The sequence below is a fragment of the Pongo abelii genome, chromosome 18 (assembly GCF_028885655.2).
Source record: "Pongo abelii isolate AG06213 chromosome 18, NHGRI_mPonAbe1-v2.0_pri, whole genome shotgun sequence".
In the NCBI taxonomy this organism is placed as follows: Eukaryota; Metazoa; Chordata; class Mammalia; order Primates; family Hominidae; genus Pongo; species Pongo abelii.
Genome location: NC_072003.2, coordinates 195,755 through 207,840, shown reverse-complemented (window position 1 = coordinate 207,840; position 12,086 = coordinate 195,755). Strand labels below are relative to the sequence as shown.

Genomic DNA, 12,086 nt, shown 5'->3' with positions numbered 1-12,086 from the left:
AGGCTGGAGTGCAATGGCGTGATCTTGGCTCACTGCAACCTCCGCCTCCCGGGTTCAAGCGAGTCTCCTCTGGGATTACAGGCGCCTTTCACCACGCCCGGCTAATTTTTTCTATTTTTTAGTAGAGACGGGGTTTCACTGTTTTAGCTAGGATGGTCTCGATCTCCTGACCTCGTGATCCGCCCGCCTCGGCCTCCCAAAATCCTGGGATTACAGGCGTCAGCCACCGCCCCCGGCCCAAGTGTTATTTTTAAAATGAAGAAACCAACATCGAGAGGGACGCTGACTCGACCCCGCGCCTTTCCCATCCACACCAGCAAGAGGGCCGCTGTGCCCCAAGCGAGAATCGTACGGCTCCATACAGCACCCGGGCAGCTCGGAGGCTTCCTAAAGACCCCGCGCCTGCGCATTCCGCTGCCTGCGCCTGCGCCATTCTCCCGGCCGCCGCCTCAGCAGCTCCTCCGGACTGTGTCGCCGAAGTCTCGCGAGCCCGGAGCGTGGCACGTGGGTTGGTGACTGTCGCGCTGCTCCCTCCGCCTCCACCGCTGCCCTCCTCAGGCCCCCTCCGACTCCACCCCTGCCCTCCTCAGGCCCCCTCCGCCTCCACCCCTGCCCTCCTCAGGCTCCCCCCGTCCCCGCGTCGTCCTCCTCAGGCCCCCTCCGCCCCCGCCCTCGTCCTCCTCGGGCCCCCTCCGCCCCCGGCCCCGGCCCCACGGCGGGATGCGGGACAACACCAGCCCCATCAGCGTGATTCTGGTGAGCTCGGGGAGCAGGGGCAATAAGCTGCTGTTCAGGTACCCCTTCCAGAGAAGCCAGGAGCACCCGGCGTCCCAGACAAGTAAGTGAGCTCTGGGCGGGGGCCTGGCGCTCGCGGGGGCCGCCTCATTCCAGGGCCGCCTCGCGGAGCTTAGCTTTTGCTGGGCATTCGAGACCTGCTCGTTGTAGAGTATTTGAAAAGTAGAAAAAGGAAAAAAAATTAAAAGTAAAAAAAATTAAAATCATGCATTGTTCACCACACCAAAGCAACTACTGCTGACATTTTATCAGTCTCCAGCCTTTAAACAATAAAGTAAAATAAAATAAAATGAGTTTGGGATGTATTCATCTTGAGAAAATACAAAATTACGCGAACAAGGCCGGTGGCGGTAATCCCAGCACTTTGGGAGGCCGAGGCGGGCGGATCACCTGAGGTCAGGAGTTCGAGGCCAGCCTGGCCAACATGGTTGAAACCCCGTCTCTACTGAAAAAATAAAAATAAAAAAACCCAGAAATTAGCCGAGCGTGGTGGTGCGTGCCCATAATCCCAGCTACTCGGGAGGCTGAGGCAGGAGAATTGCTTGAACCCGGGAGGCGGAGGTTTCAGTGGACCGAGATCGCGCCACTGCACTCCAGCCTGGGCAACATAGCAAGACTCCGTCTCAAAAAAAAAAAAAAAAAAAAAACGTGAACATCTGAAGTTGTCTTTGCCACCCCAAGTTCCAGCCAGCACAGGGATCATCCCTGGCCGTGTTGGGAGTTGTCTGCCCTGTACATAGATGCAGATCTATCCACAGGAAAAGAGAACGTTGCGTGGGGTTTTTCATCGCACGAATTGTTCTGTGGCGCCCTTTTCCTATAGTCGGCCTTGGAGCTCCGTCTGCCTTTGCAAGCAGGGATCAACCTCACCTTTAGCTGCAGGCTGCTGCCTTCCTCTGTGACGGCATGTAGGTTACTTTTGATTTTTCATCATCATGAATGTTCAGTTTTCGTTTTTATTTTATTTATTTTTTGAGACGGAGTCTCGCTCTGTCGCCCAGGCTGGAGTTCAGTGGCGTGATCTCGGCTCACTGCAACCTCCACCTCCCGGGCTCAAGGGATTCTCCTGCCTCAGCCTCCCAAGTAGCTAGGGCTACAGGCGTGCGCCACCACACCCTGCTATTTTTTTTTTTTTTTTTTTTTTAGTAGAGATGGGGTTTTGCCATGTTGGCCAGGCTGATCTCGAACTTCTGGCCTCAAGTGATCTACCTGCCTCGGCCTCCCAAAGTGCTAGGATTACAGGTGTGAGCCACCGCACCCAGACTGTTCAGTTTTTATTTTATATTTTGTTTTAAAATTATTTTTAAACTTGTTGATATAGCAGAAAGTTTTAAAGATATAAAGGAGTTTAGATTATGAAAAGAAAGTTCTTTTCTACTATTGGCCCCCAGCCCCCAGTTTCCATCATAGGGGTAACTACTGTTATTGTTTTTGTGTGTCGTTCCAGGACCTTCTGTGTAAATACAGGCGTATGTATTTCTTTTTTCTTTTTTTTTTTTTTGAGATGAGTCTTGCAGTCTCGCCAGGCTGGAGTGCAGTGGTGCAATCTCGGCTCACCACAACCTTCTGATCCCCTGGTTCAAGCAATTCTGCCTCAGCCTCCCGAGTAGCTGGGATTACAGGCATGCGCCACCATGCCCAGCTAATTTTTATTTTATTTTATTTTTAGTAGAGATGGGGTTTCACCATGTTGGCCAGGCTGGTCTCGATCTCCTGACCTCGTGATCCGCCTGCCTTGGCCTCCCAAAGTGCTGGGATTACAGGCGTGAGCTACCACGCCCAGCCTGCACTTGTGTTTTTTTTCTAAGCACAAGCAAAGTCACACCATACACACTGTTCTGCCCGTTTTCATTTTCACTTCATGTGTGCATCTTTGATGTAGAATCAGAACCTGTCGAGCATCCTTGCCCTTTTTACCGGCCACAGTGAATTCCATATTTATTTTTAATAGGTTAGATTTTTCAATCTAATCTGGTAGGTGAAAAATTATATCTGGTAGTAATTTTAATGTTTATTTGCCTTTTAATTGAGATAGAAAGCATATTTTCCTATTTTTGGAGCCATTTGGATTTCCTTTTCAGTGAATGACTTATTTATAACCTTTGCCTAATGTTCTCTTGGGTTGTTTGATTTTTCTTCCTTATAGATTTGAAGGAGTTCTTTATATATTTAATGTAAAAATAGGTCTTGTGACAAAGCTGTAGTTACCCTGTTTGCTTCTGTGTAGTTCTTGCCAGAGTTTTGATTTTTATGGAGTTTTCAGTCTAATCTCTTGTGGTTTCTGAGTTTTGTTTTAAATAGAAGGGCGTTCTGCTCTCCAAAATTATTAACAACAACAATAAAAAACTCCCTTATTTTCCTCCAGACTGTTTATGTCTTTTTTTTTTTTTTTTTTTTTTTTTTTGAGACAGAGTCTCACTCTGTTGCCCAGGCTGGAGTGCAATGGCGTGATCTTGGCTCACTGCAATCTCTGCTTCCCGGGTTCAAGTGATTCTCCTGTCCCAGCCTCCCGAATATCTGGGATTACAGATGCGTGCCAACACGCCTGGCTAATTTTTGTATTTTTAGTAAAGATGTGGTTTCACCATATCGGCCAGGCTGGTCTTGAACTCGTGACCTCATGATCTGCCTTCCTCGGCCTCCCAAAGTATGTCTTGTTTTTAAATGTGTTTGTCTTGGCATAAGGTGAAGGCTCATCCTAAGAGCTGATATTTTCTGGGCTCTTGTGAAGAGTTGCAGATGAACTGCGTGGTTGCCTTTGGAGCCCTGTGGAACTGGAGTTATAACGGGCCACAACGTGGCCAAATGATGATTGATTGGGCCAACATAATTTTCTTTTCCATATGGCTAACTGGTCCCAACATAATTTTATTGAATAATTCACCTTACTTCCACTAATTGATTCTGCTGTCTTTATCATGTGCTAAATTCTCATGTTTACTTGGATCTATTTTTTTATCTTTCTTATCTCCTCCAATGATCTATGTGTAGGTTCCATAATAATTACTGTAACTTTATATTATGTTATACTATCAGTAAGGTTAGTCACTTGCCATTACTTTTCTTTTCAGCATTATCCTGGCTGTGCTTTATTATTTTTCCCTGTAAACTTTAGCATCAAGTGTATTAGGTCCCACTCGCAAGCTCTTGGTGTAGGTAGCTTTGAATCTGTTGATTAACTGGGAAGAAAAAGCATCTTTATGTTGAATCTTCCTGTTCAGGAAAATGATATGTCTTCTATTCATTCTTTCTCTCTTATTAGCTTTTCCATTGTTTTCATGGGCCTCTTGCACTCTTCTTAGGTTCATCACTAGGTTTTTAAATTTTTTTACTCTGGTAAAGTATTATTGTTTGTGTATATGAAGGCTCTTGGTGTATGTACATTTAAATTCTTTTTATTTTGCCTATGCTTTTTCCAACCTAATTGTCATCCCACACTGTGAGGGGGTGTGTATGTGTACATGTGCATAGGGGCCTACCTCGTTTTATTGCCCTTCACTTTATTGTGTTTTTTACAAATTGAAGGTTTATGGCAACCCTGTGTCCAGCAAGTCTGTCAGCACCATTTTTCCAACAATATATACTCACTTTGTGTCTCTGTGTGATGTTTTGGTAATTCTTGCAGTATTTCAAACTTTTTCATTATTATTGTATCTGTTATGGTGATACATGATCTTTATGTTACTATTGTGATTGTTTTGGGGTACCAAGAACCATGCCCACATAAGATAGCAAATTTCATCAATAATTGTGTATATTCTGGCTGTTCCCCCATCTGTTTCCATCTCCTTGGACCACCCTGTTCCCTTAGACACAACAGTATTGAAATTAAGCCGGTTATCTACAGTGGCCTCTAAGGGTTCAAGTGAAATAAAGAATCACATGTTTCTCACTTTAAATCAAAAGCTAGAAATGATTAAGCTTCTTGAGGAAGGCATGTTGAAAGGTGAACTAGGCCAAAAGCTAGTCCGCTTGCACGAAACAGCCAAATGGTAAATGCAAAGGAAAAGCTCTTGAAGGAAATGGGAAGTGTTACTCTGAGCCAGGCCTGCACCTGTACTCCCAGCTACCTGGGAGGTGTAAGCAGGAAAATTGCTTGAGCCCAGGAGTTGCGATCTAGCCTGGGCAACATAGGGAGTCCCTGACTCTTAAAAGAAACAAACAAACAAACAAACGCTGGGCACAGTGGCTCATGCCTGTAATCCCAGCACTTTGGGAAGCCAAGGTGGGCGGATCACGAGGTCAGGAGTTTGAGACCAGCCTGGACAACATGGTGAAACCCCGTCTCTACTAAAAAAAAAAATACAAAAATTAGCTGGGAGTGTAGGTCCATGCCTGTAATCCCAGCTACTCAGGAGGCTGAGACAGGAGAATTGCTTGAGCCTGGGAGGCGGAGGTTGCAGTGAGCTGAGATCTGCCATTGCACTCCAGCCTGGGCAACAAGAGGGAGACTCTGTCTCAAAACAAAGCAAAACAAAACAGTGAATGCATGATAAAAAGGTAAATAGCTTTGTTTGTTGCTGGTATGGAAAGTTTCAGTGGTCTGGATAGATCAGGCCAGCCACAGTATTCTCTTAAGCCAAAGCCTAATCCAGAACAAGGCTCTAACTGTCTTTAATTCTGAGAAGGCTGAGAGAGGTGAGGAAGCTGCAGAAGAAAAGTTGGACGCTAGCAGAAGTTAGTTCATGAGATTTAAGGAAAGCATCTCTATAACGTAAAAGTGCAAGGTGGGCCGGGCGCGGTGGCTCACACCTGTAATCCCAACACTTTGGGAGGCCGAGGCGGGCAGATCACGAGGTCAGGAGATCAAGACCATCCTGGCTAACACAGTGAAACCCTGTCTCTACTAAAAATACAAAAAATTAGCCGGGAAGGGGGATGGGGCTTGCTGGACACCCCATTGGACCGTCATTTTGATGTAGAGGCCTGTGGTTGTCTTCCCTTTAAATGTGGTGGTGGAACAAACTCTGGTTTGTCACAGGCATATAGAATGCTTTTGCCCCTGCACAGCATGGTGGCGGGCGCCTGTAGTCCCAGCTACTTGGGAGGCTAAGGCAGGAGAATGGCATGAACCCGGGAGGCAGAGCTTGCAGTGAGCCGAGATTGCAACACCGCACTCCAGCCTGGACAACAGAGCGACACTCTGTCTCAAACAACAACAACAACATAAAAAAGTGCAAGGTGAAGCAGCAGCTGCTGATGTTGAAGCTGCAGCAAGTTATTCAGAAGATTTAGCTAAGATAATTGATGAAGGTGTCTTCATTAAACAACAGATTTCCTTTTCTTTTTTTTTGAGACGGAGTTTTTGCTCTTGTTGCCCAGGCTGGAGTGCAATAGTGCAATCTCAGCTCACTGCAACCTCTGCCTCCCGGGTTCAAGCAATTCTCCTGCCTCAGCCTCCCAAGTAGCTGGGATTACAGGCATGCACCACCACACCCAGCTAATTTTTTTTTTTTTTTTTTTTGTATTTTTAGTAGACACGGGGTTTCACCATGTTGGTCAGGTTGGTCTCAAACTCCTGACCTCAGGTGATTCGCCTGTCTCGGCCTCCCAAAGTGCTGGGATTACAGGCGTGAGCCACCACCCCCAGCAACAGATTTTTTGTTTGTTTGTTTGTTTGTTTGAGACGGAATCTCTCTCTGTCGCCCAGGCTGGAGTGCAGTGGCGCGATCTTGGCTCACTGCGACCTCCACCTACTGGGTTCAAGCAATTCTCCTGCCTCAGCCTTCTGAGTAGCTGGGATTACAGGCACCCGCCACCACGCCCAGCTAATTTTTGTATTTTTAATAGAGACGGGGTTTCACCATGTTGGTCAGGCTGCTCTCGAACCCCTCACCTCATGATCCACCTACCTCGGCCTCCCAAAGTGCTGGGATTACAGGCGTGAGCCACCATGCCTGGCAACAGATTTTTAACGTAGACAAAACAGCGTTATATTGGAAGGAGATGTCAGCTAGGACTTTCATACATAGAGAGAAACCTGGCTTCAAAACTTCAAAGGACAGACTGACTCTCTTGTTAGAAGCTAATGTAGCTAGTGGCCTTAAGTTGAAACCAATACTCATTTACCATTATAAGAATCCTAAGACCCTTCAGAATTATGCTGAATCTGCTCTGCCTGTGCTCTCTCAGTGGAACAACAAAGCCTGGATGACAGTACATGTTTACAGCAGGGTTTACTGAATATTTTCAGCCCACTGTTGAGACCTACTACTCAGAAAAATATTCCTTTCAAAATATTACTGCTCATTGACAATGCACCTAGTCATCCAAGAGCTTCTAAGGGAGATGTAGAGGGAGATTAATGTTGTTTTCATGCCCGCTAGCTCAAGATTCATTCTGTAACCCTTGGATGAAGAAGTAATTTTGACTTTCAAGTCCTACTATGTAAGAAATACAATTTGTAAGGCTATAGCTGCCATAGATAGTGATTCCTTGGACAGATCAGGGCAAAATAAATTGAAAACCTTCTGGAAAGCATGTGCCATTATAGATGCCATTAAGAACATTGGTGATCATGTCAAAATATCAACAGTAACAGGAGTTTGGATAAAGTTGATTCCAGCCCTCATGGATGACTTCGAAGGAGTCAAAACTTCAGTGGAGGAAGTAACTGCAGATATGGTGGAAATAGCAAGAGATCTAGAATTAGAAGTGGGGCCTAAAGATGTGACTGAAATGCTGCAGTCTCACGATGAAACTTGAATGGATGAGGACTTGATTGTTATGGATGGGCAAAGAAAGCAGTTTCTGGGCTGGGTGTGTTGACTCACGCCTGTAATCCCAACACGTCGGAGGCTGAGGCAGGTGGATCACTTGAGCCCAGGAGTTCGAGACCAGCCTGGGCAACATGACAAAAACTCAACTCTGTTAAAAATACAAAAACTAGCCAGGCATGGGTGGCATATGCCTGTAGTCCCGGCTACTCAGGGGACTGAGGTAGGAGGATCACCTGAGCCTTGGGAGGTCAAGACTGTAGTGAGCCGTGATCACACCACTGCACTCCAGCCTGGATGACAGAGTGATACCCTGTCTCAAAAAAAAAAAAAAAAAAAAAAAAAAAAAGTAGCTTCTGGAGATGGAATGTATTCCTGGTAAAGATGTTGTAAACATTGTTAAAATGACAACAGAGATTTCAAATATTATATAAACTTAGTTGATAAAGCGGTGGTACAGTTTGAGAGCATTGCTTCCAATTCTGAAAGAAGTTCTGTGGTGGATAAAGTGCTGTCAACGTCCCATACTACAGAGAAATCTTTCATGAAAGGAAGAGTAAGTTGATAGATGTAGCAGACGTCATTGTTGTCTTATTTTAAGAAATTACTACAGCACCCCAGCCTTCAGCAAGTACCACTCTATAATCAGTCAACAGCCATCAACATTGAGGCAATAACTTTCACCAGCAAAACGATTGTTTTGCTGAAGGCTGAGCTGATTGTTAGCTTTTTTTTTTCTTTTCTTTTTTTTTTTGAGACCGAGAGTCTCACTCTGTCATCCAGGCTCAAGTGCAGTAGCACAATCCTCATCCTCCTGAGTAGCTGGGATTACAGGTGCCCACCACCATGCCCGGCTAATTTTTTTTTTTTTTGAAACAGAGTCTCACTCTGTCTCCCAGGTTGGAGTACAGTGGCGCGATCTTGGCTCACTGCAAGCTCTGCCTCCCGGGTTCACACCATTCTCCTGCCTCAGCCTCCAGAGTAGCTGGGGCTACAGGCACCCGCCACCACGCCCGGCTAATTTTTTGTATTTTTAGTAGAGACGGGGTTTCACTGTGTTAGCCAGGATGGTCTTGATCCCCTGATATCGTGATCCGCCCGCCTAGGCCTCCCAAAGTGCTGGGATTACAGGTGTGAGCCAGCGCGCTAGGCCACGCCTGGCTAATTTTTGTATTTTTAGTAGAGACGGGGTTTCGCCATGTTTCCCAGGCTGTTCTCGAACTCCTAACCTCAGGTGATCCACCCACCTTGGCCTCCTAAAGGGTTGGGATTACAGGCGTGAGCCACCATGCCTGGCTTGTCACTGTTTTTGAAGATAACATAAGATTTGTCGTTTTATTGATTTGTAAGTGTATAATTAAGTGGCATTAATTACATTCATTATAGTGTGCAACCATTACCGCTATCTATTTCTAAAGCTTTTTCATCACCTAAACTGAAACTCTGTAACCACTGACCAATAACTCTTCATTTCCCCTGCTCCCAGCCCCTGCTAACCTCTAATCTACTTTCTGTCTTGATGCATTTGCCTGTTCTAGACATTTCATATACTGTAAGTGCACTATTTGTTCTTTTGTCTCTGGCTTATTCAGCGTTATGTTGTCACGGTTCACCCATGTTCGTTCCTTTTTATGTCTGAGTAATATTACATGGTATGGATAGACCATGTTTTGGAAAACATGGCTTTTAGTGGTTCCATAATCCTTCTGTATGTGGAAGGATCCTGTTTTCTTAGCCCTTCCCTTCTTTTTGCCCTCGCTCAGATAAGCCACGTAGCAGATACGCTGTTAACAACACGGGCGACCATGCTGATGACCAGGATGGCGATTCCAGGTAAGGGCTCTGTGGTCACTTCAGGGTGGGGCTCGTCCTGGTCCCAGGCCTGGGCAAAGCCCCACCCTCCTGTTCGCCCAGATATTTTCTCCCTGAGAAGTCCGGTGTTTTTTTTTTTTTTCCATTTAGTAGGTGCTTTCAGGTAGTGTAGAGTGGAGGACTGCATCGACAGTCTTGGGCTTGCTGAATCATTTGGGCACCTGTTCCAGCTTCAGTCTTGTCTGGTGGGTAAAGCAGGTCAGAGCACAGATGAGGCCATGTACATGTGGGATGTTTATCTCCTATGAAAGGAACGTAGAGGAAGTCAGACCCCTATGTTGTTGTCTTTGGATCTAATTCCTTGAGCATGTACCCAGAGGTCAAATGCAGGTGCTTGGGTTTAGCACAGCCTGGTGAAGTCCCTTCTTGGTGTCCAGGCTCAGGTGGTGATATGGGCAGTGGGGCTTAGAGCTGGGATGGTGTGAACCTTGATGTTCTTTGATGTTCTTTTAGGCACAGATGAAAGGTGGATCCGGTTCCTTCCTGTGTTTGTGCCCCCTGCTGTCTCTGGGAGGCACTACCAGGGTAGGAACTTTAGAAATGACCACTTCCGCCTTCTGTTCATTTTGAAGCATAGTAAATGGTAACACAGGCCCAGGTGAGGGAGGGAAGATTGTGAGTTACCTGCCCTGGGTTCCCTTAAACACAGACAAGGCCTGTGTGGAGTAAAGGACTTGGCCTCCACCGTCCCGGGAAAAAATAGCTAAGATCCCTGTGCTGGGCCTTTGCTGTGCAGTGAGGTGGTGCTGTTTCTCTGCAGTTCTCTGACAAGGCAGCACCACATCTGCCATGGCAATTTGCAGTCTTTTTAAAAAAATTTTATTGATTGATTGTAGAGATGGGGTCTTGCTTTGTTGCCCAGGCTTGTCCTGAGCTCCTGGCCTCAAGTGATTTTCCTTCCTTGGCCCCCCAAATTTTTGGGATTACATACGTAAGCCACCATGCCTGACCACAATTTGTGGTTCCAAGAGTGTGATTTTTATCATCATTTGGGAGGATATTGGGGCCTCTGGCATGACTGATGACTGTCTCTGAGTGGAGTGGGCTTTGGAAAGGGGATGGGGCTTGCTGGACCCCATTGGACCGTCATTTTGATGTAGAGGCCTGTGGTTGTCTTGCCCTTTAAATGTGGTGGTGGAACAAACTCTGGTTTGTCACAGGTATATAGAATGCTTTTGCCCCTGCACAGTGGATAGGTATTTCTTGTTCTCCCTCCACCTGTGTCACAGATCAGCTTAGAGCAGGGCTGGCTGCTGGCCACCCCCAACATTATCCTTACTCCAAGCTGCAGTGGATGTGAGGCCCAGGCTGCTGAAGACTCAGAAGGAAGGCTGGCAGTACCTAATTCCTGCAGTTAATTTTCAGACTTATAATGACATGACCATGAGGATATTTTCTAGGGAATTAATTTAATATTTAACATAATGAAGAGGTAAAACTGTGGGAGGGGCGTGCTTCTCTCTAGAATCTTTTATTGAAGAATTGCTTCATTCAGTAATTTTAGCACATTATATATCTGTAAATGTCACTGCCTGCCACCCATGTTTTCCAGATACAGGGTTAATACCCTTAGGGGCTCAGTTCCCCTCCTATTTTATTTTGTCACGTAGGCCCGCAAGCCCCTGCTCTGCCTTGTCATAGCTCAGAGCATGTTCCTGGAGCAAGGCAGTGAAAGTGCATCAAATCCACTCTCTATGTCTTTGAATTTTTTTTTTTTGAGACGGAGTCTCGCTGTCACCCAGGCTGGAGTGCAGTGGCGCGATCTCAGCTCACTGCAAGCTCCGCCTCCCGGGTTCACACCATTCTCCTGCCTCAGCCTCCGGAGTAGCTGGGACTACAGGCGCCTGCCACCACGCCCGGCTAATTTTTTCTATTTTTAGTAGAGATGGGGTTTCACTGTGTTAGCCAGGATGGTCTTGATCTCCTGACCTCGTGATCCACCCGCCTCAGCCTCCCAAAGTGCTGGGATTACAGGCATAAGCCACTGCACCCGGCCTGTGTCTTTGATTGTTGTTCCCAAAAGTGCTTTTCTTTCTGAAACCAGAACTTCAGTTTACCAGACTGAAACAGTATTAACAGGCTACATAGTAACTTGTGAGTGGTCGTGGCCTGCCTTAGAAAAGTGAGGACACAGCCGTGCTACTCACTATTACAAACACTGGCCAGTGTGGCCATTTAAATTGAAATTAACTGAAATAGGCCAGATGTCGTGGCTCATGCCTGTAATCCAAGCACTTTGGAAGGCCGAGGCAGGTGGATCACCTGAGGTCAGGAGACAGCCTGGCCAACGTGGCAAAACCCTACCTCTACTAAAAATACAAAAATTAGTCGGGCATGGGGGCACATGCTTGTAATCCTAGCTACTCCGGAGGCTAAGGCAGGAGAATCACTTGAACTTGGGAGGCGGAGGTTGCAGTGAGCTGAGATCACACCACTGCACTCCAGTTTGGGCAACAGAGCTAGAGTCTGTCTCAAAGAAAAAAAAAAAAAAAAAAAAAAAAAGAAGAAGAAGAAGGAAATTAACTGAAATAAAATAAAAAATTCACTTGCGACCGGGCGCAGTGGCTCACGCCTGTAATCCCAGCCCTTTGGGAGGCCAAGGCGGGCGGATCAGGAGGTCAGGAGATCCAGACTCATCCTGGCTAACATGGTGAAACCCCGTCTCTACTAAAAATACAAAAAATTATCCGGGCATGGTGGCGG

The 12,086-nt window shown here is 46.4% G+C and overlaps 1 protein-coding gene across 8 annotated transcripts in view; it reads left to right on the top strand.

Moving 5' to 3' along the window:
* The window catches only part of NPRL3 (NPR3 like, GATOR1 complex subunit), a 60,648-nt gene continuing 48,562 nt past the window's right edge, over positions 1 to 12,086 (top strand). For 3 of the 8 annotated variants that reach the window (XR_010137699.1, XM_063717125.1, XM_063717124.1), the window contains exons 1-2: positions 491 to 838; positions 9,275 to 9,344. Coding sequence is in view for 5 of the 8 variants with exons in the window: in XM_063717125.1 (XP_063573195.1) it covers positions 721 to 838; positions 9,275 to 9,344 (188 nt within the window). In the remaining 3 variants the exon portion in view is untranslated. Of the gene's footprint in view, positions 839 to 9,274; positions 9,345 to 12,086 lie in introns of all 8 variants that reach the window. The other 5 variants (XM_024233295.3, XM_054533246.2, XM_054533241.1 and 2 more) reach the window with 5 other exon arrangements.